Source organism: Malaclemys terrapin, chromosome 3 (genome assembly GCF_027887155.1).
Source record: "Malaclemys terrapin pileata isolate rMalTer1 chromosome 3, rMalTer1.hap1, whole genome shotgun sequence".
Classification (NCBI taxonomy): Eukaryota; Metazoa; Chordata; order Testudines; family Emydidae; genus Malaclemys; species Malaclemys terrapin.
Window position 1 is genome coordinate 21,163,544 of NC_071507.1, and position 17,574 is coordinate 21,181,117.

The 17,574-nt window shown below is 42.1% G+C and overlaps 1 protein-coding gene across 1 annotated transcript; it reads right to left on the minus strand.

Annotated features, from left to right (window-relative positions):
• Positions 1–8,915: 8,915 nt before the first annotated feature.
• PEX13 (peroxisomal biogenesis factor 13) lies at positions 8,916–17,515 on the minus strand. The gene is made up of 4 exons (XM_054021755.1): positions 17,377–17,515; positions 15,691–16,382; positions 14,859–14,984; positions 8,916–10,742 (listed from the first exon to the last, which is right to left on the minus strand). Exons 1-4 carry the CDS (start codon positions 17,448–17,450, stop codon positions 10,444–10,446), a joined length of 1,191 nt encoding a protein of 396 aa, XP_053877730.1. The 5' UTR covers positions 17,451–17,515; the 3' UTR covers positions 8,916–10,443.
• Positions 17,516–17,574: the final 59 nt, after the last annotated feature.

The following is a 17,574-nucleotide window of genomic DNA, read 5'->3' on the forward strand; positions in this document are numbered from 1 at the left end:
GCACTTAAGATGGAAGAATCCCATGCACTGCTACAGACTGGGGACTGAATGGCTAGGCAGCCGTTCTGCAGAAAAGGACCTAGGGGTTACAGTGGACAAGAAGCTGGATATGAGTCAACAGTGTGCCCTTGTTACCAAGAAGGCTAACAGCATTTTGGGCTGTATAAGTAGGGGCATTGCTAGCAGATCAAGGGACGTGAGAATTCCCCTCTATTCGGCATTGGTGAGGCCTCATCTGGAGTACTGTGTCCAGTTTTGGGCCCCACACTACAAGGAGGATGTGGAAAAATTGGAAAGAGTCCAGCACATGACTTATGAGGAGAGGCTGAGGGAACTGGGATTATTTAGTCTGCAGAAGAGAAGAAAGAGGAGGGATTTGATCGCTGCTTTCAACTACCTGAAAGGGGGTTCCAAAGAGGATGGATCTAGACTGTTCTCAGTGATACCAGATGACAGAACAAGGAGTAATGGCCTCAAGTTGCAGTGGGGGAGGTTTAGGTTGGATATTAGGAAAAACTTTTTCACTAGGAGGGTGGTGAAGAACTGGAATGGGTTACCTAGGGAGGTGGTGGTATCTCCTTCCTTAGAGGTTTTTAAGGTCAGGCTTGACAAAGCCCTGGCTGGGATGATTTAGTTGGGGATTGGTCCTGCTTTGAGCAGGGGATTGGACTAGATGACCTCCTGAGGTCTCTTCCAACCCTGATATTCTATGATTTGAGAAATGTGGTTGGAACAGGAGCTTCTTTTCCTTGCATGTCCCCAGAAATTCCATGGTTTTGAAGACATGCCATCTGCCTCCTCTGAGCACCAATATATCCCTCCCTCTCAAGGTTAAGATGAATGGGGAATTCTGTGAGGTGAATTTCATGATGTTTCCTGGGTCCCTTCTCCCACCGCAGGAATATGATCCAATGATTTGCAGTCTTTGAGAGATTAAATAAATGGGATTTTTTTCCTGCCTAAATACTCCATAACCTCATCATTAATTTTCAAATGATTCCCAACTTGTTAACATTACCCCCTTGAGATTTTTCCTCTGAAAATTCCAGATGTTTTTGTGTGTGCAAATTGTTGAGTATGGCACATCCACTGCACTAGAAAAAAAACAATTACAAAGTGACATATAGACTATTAGAGGATGGGAAGGATTCTTTCCCTGCATGTGCAACATCAATGTTATTTACTAAGCTCAAATCATTTATACACATGCAAACTTACTGATCAAGGTTACATAGTTGACATTGAAGACCTAATTTAGCCTGCAGAACTTTTAACAATATTTATTTATTATTGATGTGTGAGGAAAAATGACACAGATTCCAGGCTGAATTTGCTGAGCTGTTAATTAGGAAAAAACACCACCACATTTTAAGTTATAACGTGAGTACGTTTGATCCTGTATTACTGACAGGCAAATTCTGGTTGAGCTGTACACAAATCCCCTCTCTGCCCCCCCCCTCCCAAAAAATTAGTGTTTTTCTCTCAAAGTATTTTGTCATTTTTACAGAGTCACGTTTTAGAGTAGAATTTTTTGAGTATTTTAGTTCTGTTCATCACTTTTTCTTTGGAAAGAGATTGGTAACATTTTATAGGCTCTTGGAAGAGGGACTATCTCATTCAATATTTTTACAACATTCAGCATAAGACTCTTGATTCTGTTTTGGACCTTTAGGCTACCAGAATACTACTAGGGATTCTTATGGGACTGTTCAGTAGTTAATTTTGAAGCAGGACTTTAGGAGTAGGAAAATTTTTCAAACTTTATTTTATTTATTTAACCTTACATAAAATACTTTAAAAAATGCCTCTCATATGCTCTATGCACCTTTTTATGAAAAATGCTTCCAAAAAAACCCCAAAGGAGGTATTTACTTTACTTTTTGAATATTTTTTGTAAGAGATTCTAATTTCACACAAGCATATTGAGAAGTCTACATATTTAAGGTGCAGATGGAGTAATGAATGTTTTAGAACTGCAGTGATGCACAACACACATTTGAAATTACAATCTGTCCCTAAGGGTAGCTGACTACTTTATTTTTTCCTTTCTTGCAGAGAACATCAGCAGCAAGTGGATGAACTAAGAAATGAGTTAAGGCGAATGTCAGAGAAGGCATGCATTCTTAAAATAAAATTAGAAAAAGAAAAGGTTTCCAAACAGGTCAGAGCACTGACACTGCATGGATTCATAGAAATAGGAAATCTATTAATTCATCTAATCTATTAGTCACTGCAGGTTTGTTCCCTGCGGTGCTTCTCTCTTTTCAATCAACTTTTAGCATGTCCAGATGAGGGTATCCCACCACTTCACTTGGGAGACTAGCCTACATTATTAAAAATCTGCCTGGATTTTTCTTTTCATTTACCTTATTTTCCTTTTCTTAATTTCATCCTACTGCTGTAAACCCATACACTATACTACATTCCTGTCCTTTTCTCACTCCCGTGATCATCATGGTCACCAACTTCGTTGAAGAAAAGCTGAGTGCTATATTAGGAGATACACTTTTCACAGCCTACACAAGCACACACAAAAACGGAATCAGCATATTAAGGGCTTGATCTTGCATCCTTTGAAGTCCGTGACAAAACTCCCTTTGATTTCTACGGACATAGAATCAAATACATAATGAGATAAATAGCATAATTCCGCATTTTCCTGACAGCAATTCCCAGATTCAATTAATGCTGACTTTGTACAGCAAAACGAGGAAAAGTTGATGGTTAATAGTCAGGAAGACTGTGGCTGAGTGGTTCTGCTAAACCAATAGAGCTTGCTTCATGCATGGGGGGTGGTTTTGCGATACTGGTACAAAGGACAGCTTTGATAGTGTAGCTGTGTCCACACGAGGAACACTTCACTGATATAATATACTAGTATTCGCATACCGGTAAAGTGCTTCTAGTGAGGCCAAACATATTAAAATAATCTTGCTGGCTCAGAGGCTTTTTAGTTCCATAAGAACAGTAATCTTTTGAGCCTATGCAAGGAAAATAGACTGATATTTTTCAATTTTTTATTTTATTCTGCTGGACAAAAAGTAATGTCTTTCAGTTTGCAATAACATTCAAAAACTCGAATGAGTCTTCTGAATTTGTATGTACTATTTAGTATTCTAGTAGCACCTTGAAGCCATCAAGACTGGGATCTCATTGTGCTAGGTACTGTACGAATATATATATGAAGATACAGTTCATGTACCAAAGAGACTATTATTTTAAGATTAAAATTCAGAGGTAATCCAAGTACATACAACTAAATGTCCTAAGAGGGATTTCAAGTTCTGTTGCTTAGGTGTACTGCATAAATCAAGCAGTCCTCACCTATATCTTTTTTCTCACCTCCTACACCTTCTTCCATACACCGAATCCATGACTACTCCCTTAAATCATTACTTCTTTCTCCTACCATTTAAGCCTTGAATAGCCTCCTAGGCCTTGTCTTCACTTACTGGAGGGTCCGGCGGCAGGCAATCGATGTTCTGGAATCGATCCCGGAAGTGCTCGCAGTCGGCGCCGGTACTCCAGCTCGGCGAGAGGAGTACGCGGCATCGACGGGGGAGCCTTCCTGCCGCGTCTGAACCGCAGTAAGTTCGGACTAAGGTACTTCGAATTCAGCTACGTTATTAACGTAGCTGAATTTGCGTACCTTAGTCCGAAGTGGGGACTTAGTGGGGACCAGGCCCTAGTCAATGCTGGCAAAGCACTCTTCCTTCAAAAACCTAAAAATCCACACACACAATATTTGTGACGCTTTCTAGTTATTGAGACCACATCCCACCTTCTTATTACACAGACTTCTACGTTAAACGTCTCAGGACACTTTAGCCACTGTACAGTGCTAAATACATCTGTACTTATCAGTCCCGACAAAATATTTAATCCTTATGCAAACTTCATAAAACCATAATCACAGAGTTATGGAAAGGATCAGTTAAAGTAATTTAAGTATTCCAGTACCCTGACAGTTTGTACATGCAGTTAACGACACTATTGTCATTTAAAAATGTACTGTATGCATTTCACAAGCCACCTTGTCTGACAAACAGTAGGTACAAATTCAGCATATCCATCACTATTCATGTAGTAAAATTATATACATATTGATAATGGATATGCTGAAAGATCCTAAGCAAGTTTTGTATATCAGAGTCAAAGATGTTTGTAAAATGTGGAAGGTGAATTTTTACATGTCACTTTTACAGTTTTAACTAATTGCTCATTGTTTGAGAGTAATTTTAACTGTTTTCCCCTACACTTTCACAACACTGAAAGTCAGTAAGACTTAGGCTCCTTTGTATCTGTGTCACTTCTGAAAATGGGACTTAGGCACTGTTGAGAATTTTACCCTGGCTCTTATTAAAGACTAAAATATTAATATTCTTTCCCAAGGAAACCTCAAATCTCTAATGCAATTTTAAAAAATATATTTAACATTTTCTGTTCTTACGTAATTTGCACAATTAGTTAACAATTAAATTGTTTTCATTCAGAACTAAAGCATACAAACTGTTTTTGCAAGAACCTGACATATGCACAGAGGTATGGGAAATAATTAACTCACAGGATTCCATTTTAAACTCATTCTTGTTCTGATGTTAATTTATATCCAACAAAGCCAAAATCTCAATTTTAATACATTTATATAGTCAATACAATTTCAGAATTTTTAAAATAAAATACAACTTACTACACCATTTTCTCAGCCCTCTTTTTCCATTAAAGTGAATAAACATGATTGAAAGGGTCAGAATTCTATGCATAGTTATAACATTTACAGTGATTTGATAGACTAAGTCAAGCTACTAAACAGTAAGACAGGTTAGTCAATTTCTAATTATTTATAAGCTACCCCTTTTCTACCAAGAGAATACTTTTAAAGAACATGATCAGAAAAACTCAGATGTGAAATTTAACTACATCTTTATTAAGAATTAATGAGATTTAAAGATTTTAATTAACATTCAGTTGAAAGTGTTTTCCAATCTAGTCTTGATTAGGAAAGTAGAAGCCTGATTTAACGGGCATTTTAAAAAAAAGCTTTACTCTTTTAAAAGACTACTGCTCTAGTTAAAATTCTTTATTGATACAAGAAAGATTGATGCTCCAATAGTAAAATAATTAAACCCATCAAGAATGTGGGCAGAAACTGAACATTTGATGTAGTTTTCTAACAATCTTAATGTACATTCTAGTCCTCAGTTTTCATTCTGTTTCTGCAGCAGAGGGAGTCCCATCCAAATTTTAGTTAATCCCTCATCTGCTGCATTGGCATGTTGAGAAAAGTTTCTCAGAAATAACAAGGAGTCTGGTGGCACCTTAAAGACTAACAGATTTATTTGGGCATAAGCTTTCGTGGGTAAAAACCTCACTTCTTTGGATGCATAGAGTGAAAGTTACAGATGCAGGCATTATATACTGACACACGGAGAGCAGGGAGTTACTTTGCAAGTGGAGAACCAGTGTTGACAAGGCCAATTCAATCAGGGTGGATGTAGTCCACTCCCAACAATAGATGAGGAGGTGTCAATTCCAGGAGAGGAAAAGCTGCTTCTGTAATGAGTCAGCCACTCCCAGTCCCTATTCAAGCCCAGATTAATGGTGTTAAATTTGCAAAGGAATTTTAGTTCTGCTGTTTCTCTTTAAAGTCTGTTTCTGAAGTTTTTTTGTTCAATGATAGTGACTTTTAAAACTGTAATAGAATGACCAGGGAGATTGAAGTGTTCACTTACTGGCTTATGTATGTTACCATTCCTAATGTCCGATTTGTGTCCATTTATTCTTTTGCGGAGGGACTGTCCGGTTTGGCCAATGTACATGGCAGAGGGGCATTGCTGGCACATATAACATTAGTGGATGTGCAGGTGAATGAGCCCTTGATGGTGTGGCTGATGTGGTTGGGTCCTCTGATGGTGTTGCCAGAGTAGATATGGGGACAGAGTAGGCAACAAGGTTTGCTACAGGGATTGGTTCCTGGGTTGGTGTTTCTGTGGTGTAGTGTGTAGTTGCTGGTGAGTATTTGCTTCAGGTTGGGGGGTTGTCTGTAAGCGAGGACTGGCCTGCCTCCCAAGGTCTGTGAGAGTGAGGGATCATTTTCCAGGATAGGTTGTAGATCGTGGATAATGCACTGGAGAGGTTTTAGCTGGGAGCTGTATGTGATGGCCAGTGGTGTTCTGTTATTGTCCTTGTTGGGCCTGTCCTGTAGTAGGTACCCGTCTTGCTCTGTCAATCTGTTTCCTCACTTCCCCAGGTGGGTATTGTAGTTTTACAAATGCTTGATAAAGATCTTGTAGGTGTTTGTCTCTGTCTGAGGGGTTGGAGCAAATTCAGTTGTATTTTAGGGCTTGGCTGTAGACAATGGATCGTGTGATGTGTCTTGGATGGAAGCTGGAGGGATGTAGGTACGTATAGCGGTCAGTAGGTTTCCGGTATAGGGTGGTGTTTATGTGACCATCACTTATTTGCACTGTAGTGTCCAGGAAGTGGATCTCTTGTGTGGACTGGTCCAGGCTGAGGTTGATGGTGGGGTGGAAATTGTTGAAGTCCAGGTGGAATTCTTCAAGGTACCCGCATGGCCCCACAGTATGCCAACATTTTTATGGCTGACTTAGAACAACGCTTCCTCAGCTCTCGTCCCCTAGTGCCCCTTCTCTACTTGCGCTACATTGATGACATCTTCATCATATGGACCCACGGAAAGGAGGCCATCATGTGCCAGCAATGCCCCTCTGCCATGTACATTGGCCAAACCGGACAGTCCCTCCGCAAAAGAATAAATGGACACAAATCGGACATCAGGAATGGTAACATACATAAGCCAGTAAGTGAACACTTCAATCTCCCTGGTCATTCTATTACAGATTTAAAAGTCACTATCATTGAACAAAAAAACTTCAGAAACAGACTTTAAAGAGAAACAGCAGAACTAAAATTCCTTTGCAAATTTAACACCATTAATCTGGGCTTGAATAGGGACTGGGAGTGGCTGGCTCATTACAGAAGCAGCTTTTCCTCTCCTGGAATTGACACCTCCTCATCTATTGTTGGGAGTGGACTACATCCACCCTGATTGAATTGGCCCTGTCAACACTGGTTCTCCACTTGCGAAGTAACTCCCTGCTCTCCATGTGTCAGTATATAATGCTTGTATCTGTAACTTTCACTCTATGCATCCGAAGAAGTGAGGTTTTTACCCACGAAAGCTTATGCCCAAATAAATCTGTTAGTCTTTAAGGTGCCACCAGACTCCTTGTTGTTTTTGTAGATACAGACTAACACGGCTACCCCCTCATACTTTCTCAGAAATGTGAACTGGCTCAGAGTTTTTCATTCACCCCTTCAATGTGGGCTGTTTTTTCCTTTCCCTCTCCCATAGCAGCTACATATAATCTTACTGAACAAGCAGTAGCAAAAATGCTTCATTACACTGTCCCCCAGGAGCCAGGGCCCTATCTCCTATGCTCCTAACCATTGTACACAGCAAGAGTCCAGAGGTTATTCTAAAATCCAGGGCTCCAGCATACCAGCCACTTAGACCTGGTCTACACTGGGGTGTGTGTGTGTGTGTGGAATCGATCTAAGTTACACAACTTCAGCTACGAAGTTGATGTACTTAGATCTACTTACCGCGGTGTCTTCACTATGGTGAGTCGATTGCTGCCGCTCCCCCGTCAACTCTGCCTGCGCCTCTCGCCGAAGTACAGGAGTCGAAGGAAGAGAGCTTGGGGATTGATTTATCATATCTAGATTAGACGCAATAAATCAATCCCCGCAGGATCGATCGCTGCCTGCCGATCCGACCGGTAGTGAAGACATACCCTTAGACTACTACCCAACCTGAGGTTAGCAATAGCTTGTTGTAACTGTTTTGTCTAGATCTTAGCAATTCTGTTCACCACAAGTTGCCTAAGTACTAACAGCTAGCAAGTGCACTTAAAATGTAAACATATTAATGAAGCTTGCAATGGAAATTGATGTTGAAGATCTCTATAGAAATGTGAATTAAAACTACCAAATCCATTATGCTACTTATTCCTACACACAGAGAATTCATGTGCCATGCAGATTTTTTTTTTCCTCAGCTGAAAATACATTCTGCTGAAAAGTCCTGCAGTTACACCTTTCGCCTACCTGGAGTCACTGTGCGCTAGGACAGAGAGCATCTGCTCCTGGAGCGAGCAGCCCCAGCTGCAGATAGGGAAGAGAAGAAGCTGCATTCCTCACAGTGCCCTCTCTGTGGGACCAGCTCAGGAGGCACAGAATATGAGAGCCAGACAGCGTGGGGCATATGGGGCTGTTGTGGGAGTCACAGACTGGGGCAGGAACTGAATGGGAGTGGGGGTGCAGGGACACATGGGGACTGGGACAGATGGGCATGACTGAATGAGTGAAGCTCGGGGTTAGCCAGCATCTGCATGGGGGAGGCTCCCTAACAATCCCTCCCTGACCAGAAAACCCCCATTCCATACTTTCCCCACCCACACCCAACAATCCTCCAAGTTCACATCCAGGCTCCTTCCCAGCAGTTACTTTCCCCTCCCTCAGCTCCTCCATTATCCCTGACTCCTCCCAAACCTTTGCACTGCTTCTGGGGGAAGGGGGGGAAATACATTTCTCTAGGTTAAATGATTACTGAAAGTTATGTATTAATATGCCTAGTAAGGAATCTATTTGTCAAAAAAATATTTCCTTAATCTTTTCCGTTATGTGTATTGTTACAAACATACCTGCTGAGAGGTCTTTTGAAATAGATTACCAAAATAATTGAAACCGGCATGATTATATTGGGCTATTGCAATATTGTGCACAGAATTTTTAATTTTTTGGCACAGAATTCCCCCAGGAACAGCTAGTATAAGTATGCGAGTTTAACTAGCTTGGGTGCTGCTGTGGGTTTTTGTTTAAGAAACAGGCTATTTAATTGAAATGATTTATTAATACACGGCCATCAGTATTTTTCCTTTGCTGTAGTACATTAGAACTGTATGATGTGTTCTAACATTGAAGGGTTCAATACAGTATATAAGAACATTCCATAAGAACTACAGCCTGAACTGAAAATGATTCTGTGTTAATCAAATCTAATATTAATGTGAGTGAGTCCCGACAAAGGAATCTTTACTTAAATTTGCTTCCCAGAGAAGTATGACTTCAGTACAGAGCTCACAAAAGTAAATAGATTTGAAGGCAAAATGTATATTGTTAATATACATTTATAATATATAATATAGTCTTTATGCAATTATGGTTCTCAATGTACCTCAGATTTTATGGGGAAATACCAGATTTAACACCTGAAGTACATTAGGAATAATAAAGTTAGCAGTTAACTCATCCATCTCCATGATGAGACAATGAAATGGGCAGCTTTTTTTCTTGTTTCCTATTTTGTGGGATTATCAATAGAAAACCGCATCTAATTAATGGCAACACAGATGTTTCCTATCCACTCTGTGATGCATTCCTGCTGTGTTAAAATCAGGCTGAATTTTCTCACAAAAGTTCAAAAAGAAATTGCACTGAAACAAGGGAAGTTTGGATGTAGCTGTTAAAATACATAATTACTAGAAATTGATAAGCTATTATATACCTGGCTGGAAGTGTGGCTGTGCTAACTTAGCTCACTAGGCCCTAGAGAGATGTTGATAAAAAATGAGCATCCTTAACATTGCTTGGCTGGAAGATACGTAGGGCCTAAAGCATGTGCATAATAAACCAGAACAAAACATGTGGTCCTCAGGACTCTGATGAGGAAAAGCTCCCAGAATGGTGGGGGAAAAAAAAACCCGCTTATACTTTCTTGAAAACAACGGTAATAGCATTTATCTGCTTACAATTCCAGTTGAATGTACCTTCCTTCACAGTGCTAATCTTGTTTCTTAAGAGAATCACCTTTTTATAACAAAGGACTGAAGTCTTTAATTTTTCTTTATGGTAGTGGAAGCACTAATTTTACCAAAAAGCAGCCAAAAAAATAAAGTATTTTAAGGGCTCTTCAATATACAATTTTTGGAGGCCTCTGCTAGAAATGGTTGTTTTCCTTCTCAACACCCCGTCTCAAAGGCCTCATATCAAGCCAATTCTTTCTCCAATAAGGAGGACTGGACACTGCTACCTCTAGAATTCATCAGCACTATTCCTTCGAATGACCAAAATGTGCAGCTAGAGATGCAACACATTGGCTTACCGAGTTGCTTCTACAGAACTCCCCCCAGCCTGAGATCTCACAATTGCCAATGGTTTGCTGGGCAGGGCCACAAATGTACAACTTTAAGTGACCCAAGCATGCCATTAAAGTTTGGGTAAATTATTTTGTTATCTGTTCACCCGTCACCCAGCAGCGAGATACTTGATACAGTCCTAACAGTGTACTTCTACAATTTTAAGAATATCAAAAGGATTATTGATAAGTATAGTTCAATCACTAAATTTTATCCAGGTGCATCAGAGATCCTGTTTATCTCCACCTATCACAGTGGAGTCAGAGATAACGGGAACCTTATTCATTTCAACAAAAACAGACTCAAATGCATCTTCTTGCTCCTCTAAAGTATCCGCGTCAGTGGCTCCTCTAACAGGTGTTGTGTTGGTAAAAGCCGGCTGCTGCTCTGTAATAATTTCCAGCTCCACTGTTTTCCGACCTCTTCGTTTACCCAATATTTTGATGTAATTAGCTGGCACAAGTCCTGTTGTTTGACCATCACGACTAGCCAAAAGCCAGCCACGTACTTTGGGTTGTTGTTCTGATAAGAAAACTAAGCTATAGTTACAAAGCAATTCAAAATGCATAACAGTTATACCTTAAAACACTTTCATAGAGTTTGAGATCTTACCAGACATTGTACAGCAATCTAATTCAAAGCTCAGCAGAAGCATGGGAGAATACTTGCTATTAAGTCAACAACTAGTCAGTCACATGACAAGCTAGATAACTGTTCATGTGGTGTTTATAGTGCTAATATTTATAGAAAATCAAATATAGACGTTTATATATTAAAATTAGGGCCCTACCAAATTCACAGTCCATTTTGGTCAATTTCACGGTCATATGATTTTAAAAATTGTAAATTTCATGATTTCAGCTATTTGAATCTGAAATTTCAGTGTTATAATTGTAGGGGTCCTGACCCAAAAAGAAGTTGCGTGTGTGTGTGTGGGGGGGTCGCAAGGTTATTGGAGGCGGGGGTTGCGATTCTGCTACCCTTACTTCTGCAATGCTGCTGGAGGGGTGCTGCCTTCAGAACTGGGCGCCCAGCCAACAGCCACTTCTCTCTGGCTGCCCAGCTCTGAAGGCAGCACAGAAGTAAGGGTGGAAATACTGCAACCACCCCTAAAATAACCTTGCAGCAACACCCTGCAACTCCCTTTTGGGTCAGGACCCTCAATTTGACAAACACTGATCTCCCCCATGAAATCTGTATAGTATAGGGTAAAAGTACACAAAAGACCTGATTTCACGGTCCATGATGCATTTTTCATGGCCGTGAATTTGGTAGGGCCCTAATTAAAATATATTAAAAAAAAAGTAGGGCTGTCAATCGCAGATAACTCAAGCAATTAACTAAAAGCAAATTAACTTGATTAAAAAATAAATCATGATTAACTGCAGTTTTAATTGCACTGTTAAACAATAATAGAATGCCAATTGAAAATTTATCAAATATTTTTGGATGTTTTTCTACATTTTCAAATATATTGATTTCAATTACAACAGAATACAAATTGCATTAGTTAGTGCTCACTTTATATTATTTTTTATTACAAATATTTGCACTGTAAAAAAGAAAAAAAATAGTACTTTTCAATTCACCTCATACAAGTACTGTAGTGCACTCTCTTTATTATGAAAGTGCAATTTACAAATGTAGTTTTTTGTTGTTGCTACATAACTGCACTCAAAAACAAAATGTAAAACTTTAGAGCCTACAAGTCCACTCAGTCCTACTTCTTGTTTAGTCAATTGCTAAGACAAACAAGATTTGTTTACATTTATGGGAAATAATGTTGCCTGCTTATTTACAATATCACCTTAAAATGAGAACAGGCATTCGCATGGCACTATAATAGCTGGCATTGCAAGGTATTTATGTGCCAGATATGCCCCTTCGTACTTCGGCCACCATTCCAGAGGACTCGCTTCCATGCTGACAATGCTTGTTAAAATAATAATGCGTTAATTAAAGTTATGTCTGAACTCCTTGGGGGAGAATTGTATGTCTCCTGCTCTGTGGTTTTATCTGCATTCTGCCATATATTTAATGCGATAGCAGTCTTGGATGATGACCCAGCACATTTTGTTCGATTTAAGAACACTTTCACTGCAGGTTTCACAAAACGCAAAGAAGATACCAATGTGAGATTTCTAAAGGTAGCTACAGCACACGAACCAAGGTTTAAGAACCTGAAGTGCCTTCCAAAATCTGAGAGGGAGGTGGTGTGTAACATGCTGTCAAAAGTCTTAAAATGAGCAAAACTCCAATGCAGAAACTACAGAACCTGAACCACCAAAAAAGAAAATGAACCTTCTGTTGGTGGTATCTGACTCAGATGATGAAAATGAATGTCTGTCAGTCCGCACTGCTTTGGATCATTATCGAGCAAAACCAGTCATCAGCATGGAAGCATGTCCTCTGGAATGGTAGTCGAAGCATGAAGGCACATACAAATGTTTAGCTTATCTGGCACATAAATACCTTGCAACGCTGGCTACCAATACTGCCATGCAAACGCCTGTTCCCACTTTCAGGTGGCCCTGTAAATAAGAAGCCGGCAGCATTATCTCCTGTAAATGTAAATAAATTTGTTTGTCTTAGTGACTGGCTGTATAAGGAGGACTGAGTGGACTTGTAGGTGCTAAAGTTTTATATTGTTTTATTTTTGAGTGGAGTTATGTAAAAAAAATTGTAGATTTGTAAGTTGCACTTTCGCAATGAAGAGATTGCATTACAGTTCTTATATGAGGTGACCTGAAAAATACTATTTCTTATATTTATCTTTTTTACAGTGCAAATATTTATGATAAAAAATACCGTATATACTCGATCACAAGCCAGTTTGTTTATAAGCTGACCCCCCCAAGATGGATAAGTAAAAATGGAAATTTTTTATGACCCATTCAGAAGCTGACCCTATAATTCAGGGGTCAGCAAAATTTGGCTCCCGGGCCATCAGGATAAGCTGCTGGCGGGCCGAGATGGTTTGTTTACCTCGAGAGTCTGCAGGCACGGAGGTAAACCTAAGTAAACAAAGTGTCTCAGGCCATCAGCGGCTTACCCTGATGGGCTGGGGGACAGCAACTTTTTCTGGGGGCGAGGGGGAGAAGCTGGGGTTCAGGGGAGTAATGCCTGTGACCAGCCCCCACATGACCCCACCCCTAGCCTGGAGCCCCACACTCTTTCCATCCCATCGCTTCCCATCTTAGCTGGGGTGGGCCAGGTGAGGATATCTCTGGCCTGGCAGGAGCTGCTTCGGCAGGTTGGGCGGTGCGGCCGCAGCCTGCCAGCCCTGGATCTGCAGCTGCTTCGGAGGCTGAGGAGAGAGCAGCGCGGTCAGAAGCGAAGAGACTCTGGCCCCGCCTCTTCCCTTCTGGCTCTGCTGGCTGTGCTGCCTCTCCTTGCCCCCTTTGTTGGGGGGGGGGGGGGGGGGAGGGAGGGGCTGTGTCCCACCTCTCCCTCTCTATACCCGTTCATAAGCTGACCTCCTTCTCTGGTGCTTCCCTTTTTTTACTAAAAAAATGCGGCTTATGAACAAGTATATACGGTAATATAAAGTGAGCACTGTTCATTTGGATTCTGTTGTAACTGAAATCTATATATTTGAAAATGTAGAAAACATTCAAAAATATTTTAATAAATGGCATTCTATTATTAACAGTGCAATTAAATCTCGTGATTAATCATGATTATTTTTTAAAATGGCATGATTAATCGCAATTAAAAAAATCACGCGATTAATCACAATTTTTAAAAATCATTTGACAGCCATTAAAAAAAAAAAGATACAACAGGATTTGTCAATTCCTGTTATAGCAGTCCAGTTAGAGGCTAAGAAAGGTACACCCCTTTTCCAAAGGATACAAGATATTTTCTGCAGAGGAAAAAGGACTTCGAAAGTCTTTTTGAAGATCAAACCCTTAACTACATGCAATTGATTACACAAAGAATAAATACAAAATGTTCTAAGAAATTACTGTTAGTATATTTCCAGGTATATCTTTTTTTGGCCTACACATACTCAAAAGATTGGAATATTTGCATTTATCTACAGGATTCAGTGTGCTGTATGTATGTGACAACTATCCTCTTCTGAATAGCACAGTTTCCTCAGCGATTATTACAATGTCCACATTCTGCCCTCAGATGCACATATGTAGATTTCACTGAAGTCTGGTGGGAGTCCGGTAGAATGCATACCAGCTCAGAGAAACTGACTTAGTAATAAGACAGAAATGCAAACAATTTACCTGTCTCCAAAGGATGCCATGAGGATTAATGTTTGAAGTGTTCTGAAAATGAAAGTGCTGCACAGATCTAACTTTTGTTACAGCACTGTTGCATGGCCCATAAGGAAATATGAGGAGTACAGTGGTTGGTGAAGATGCACTGTGTTAGTGATCTTTGGGCATGTCTCAAAATGGGTTACTGTACTGACCAACATTTTAGGGAAATTAAGGAAAACCCACTCAAAAAGATTGGACATGTTGCTTCTCTAGAGCGTCCACACAATCACTGGCCTGTTGAGTTGGGCCAACTAAAATACATCTCTTTTGATCTCTAAGGGCTGTCAATATGACTCCATTCACAAGCATTAAAAAGTCATTGGAATTTAGAAAATAAATCTACAATAAATCATAATCTTACCTTTGGGTGCTAATTTTAGCATGTCACCAGCACGAAAAGAAATTTCTTCTTCTGAAACAGCAGTGAAGTCATATTCTGCTCTTCCAATTACGTGATCATCATCTCCGTTTGCCCAGTTACTAGACACTATTTCACAGAAGAGTTAAAAAGCAGCATAATCATCTGGAACTTTAAAGTACTTTATAACAGAAACTGAATTTTTCCACAAGTATGCATATATTAAATATAATGGGTCACAGAAATATTTATGTAACACTTTAAATCTTAAAAGCATTATACAAACATTTATTACAGGGCCATACCCACATATGGCACTATACAATTACCAACATTTTCAGGTGCTTCAAGTTAGGCTCCTGAATCCACATTTAGGCCTCTGCATATAAGTGTCCTGGTTTGCAGAATTTTCTATTCCAAGTCACCAGATTGATGGATTGACTGAATAAAGCAAGCAAGTGCCCAAGTTTTTCCCCCAAGTTCAGTAAAGAACATGTTATTAGTAAAGTGCTATATTGTAATACCTAGTTGAATCTTGCTGCCAAAGAAGAGTTTCTTTCACATAAGAAATCTGATTCTGCAGTTGTATACCTATGAAGTATCTGCAGAACTCAGCCCTAAAGTTTTACCTTCCCTAGAAGTAGAACCTCTTTGATAGAGAACTGAATGGATCAATTAACATGGCATCAAAGAATAGGCTATTCTAATACCTTAATCTCCAACTCCCTGTCGAATTCAGCATTTTTAGGGTATGATTTACTAATTTCTTTGTGGCAAGAACATGAATAGTTTATTTTTTAACCTACAATCGCCTCAATTTGCTGATTTCCTTTACCTGTTTCTTCATCACTGTACGTGGAGAGCAGCTTCCAGATGAGGTAGGGACCCCCAAGAATAACAGCAAAGAACAAGAAAATCGGCCAGGATTTTGCTGAGTTAGCTGCCCGGTCCTCTGGGCCAATGCGAGCTACAGTTCCTTCACTTTCAGCCCACAAATCCTCATTCTCAGAGCTCTTCCGCAGACCCAGCAGTCGCTGCATCCGTTTGTAGAAGTATTTGATAGTTCTGACTAATGCAAAAGCTGAAAACACCTTTGTGAAGTGTATTTTGAGTCGGGAGAAGTGATTGGCTACATCCAATACAGCCCTGAAACTGTTATAAACAGCTGAAAAGGTAGCATCCATCATCATACTGACTGAGGCAAATGCATGCACAATACTTTCAATGGACTGAAATGCACCTCTGCTGCTCTCTTCAGCCTGCTGAACAAATCTGCTGGGAGGTAGATCGTCTGTACGAAACCGGTTATAGCCCATACCACCATATCCATAACTGTAAGGGCTGTAGTTTCCATAAAAGGAGTTTCCATATGTGCCATAGCCTGGAGAAAAGGAACTGCTGTATGCAGGTCTGAAATTGCTCAGGCTACTGTTCCCTGCCTGCTGTGATGGTCGTGGCAAAATAGGCGGAGGTACTCGTGTGGGTTGTCCAGGCCTGGTCAGCAGGCTGGCACCCAAATCAGCAGACCTAAATAAATTCAGAGGTTCAAGATCAGTACCCATAATCATTTTATATTAACATTATCCCAAAAACTTCACAAACTGGGGAGGGGGGGCAGGCAGGGAAGCAAAGTCCATGTCGCTCTCTTCCCACGGGTGGGGGAAGGGGCCTGTGGCAGGAAGTCTCATAACCCCCCGTGGAAGGAGGAACGGGGCAGGGTCCCTGGGGTGGGGAGGTCTGTCCCCCCGCCGTGGAAGGAGGGACGGGGCAGGGACCCTGGGGTGGGGTGGAGAGGTCTGTCCCCCCGCCGTGGAAGGAGGAACGGGGCAGGGACCCTGGGGTGGGGAGGTCTGTCCCCCCGCCGTGGAAGGAGGAACGGGGCAGGGTCCCTGGGGTGGGAAGGTCTGTCCCCCCGCCGTGGAAGGAGGAACGGGGCAGGGACCCTGGGGTGGGGAGGTCTGTCCCCCCGCCGTGGAAGGAGGAACGGGGCAGGGTCCCTGGGGTGGGGAGGTCTGTCCCCCCGCCGTGGAAGGAGGGACGGGGCAGGGACCCTGGGGTGGGGTGGAGAGGTCTGTCCCCCCGCCGTGGAAGGAGGAACGGGGCAGGGACCCTGGGGTGGGGAGGTCTGTCCCCCCGCCGTGGAAGGAGGAACGGGGCAGGGTCCCTGGGGTGGGGAGGTCTGTCCCCCCGCCGTGGAAGGAGGAACGGGGCAGGGACCCTGGGGTGGGGAGGTCTGTCCCCCCGCCGTGGAAGGAGGAACGGGGCAGGGACCCTGGGGTGGGGAGGTCTGTCCCCCCGCCGTGGAAGGAGGAACGGGGCAGGGTCCCTGGGGTGGAGAGGTCTGTCCCCCCGCCGTGGAAGGAGGGACGGGGCAGGGACCCTGGGGTGGGGTGGAGAGGTCTGTCTCCCCCCCATGGAAGGAGGGGCAAGGTCCCTGGGAGGGAGCCTCTCTCCCCCAGCATAGGGAGCGTGGCAGGGAGGCTTTGAGGCTGTATCCCGGGAAAGGAGCCTGTGCACTCACTGGAAGGCCGGGGCCGCGGTTCCCGCAAGGCGCCGGTTCTCCCAGGGCTTGGGAGGTGGCGGCTGAGACGCCATCTCCTCCGTTCCGGCTCCGCTGCGCCCTCCCGGCCGAGCCGCCCCAGCCCAGCCTCCGCACCTGATCGCAGCCTTGCCAGACCTGACAGGGGGAGCGCCGAGCCGTTCATCCGCCGGAGGGTGC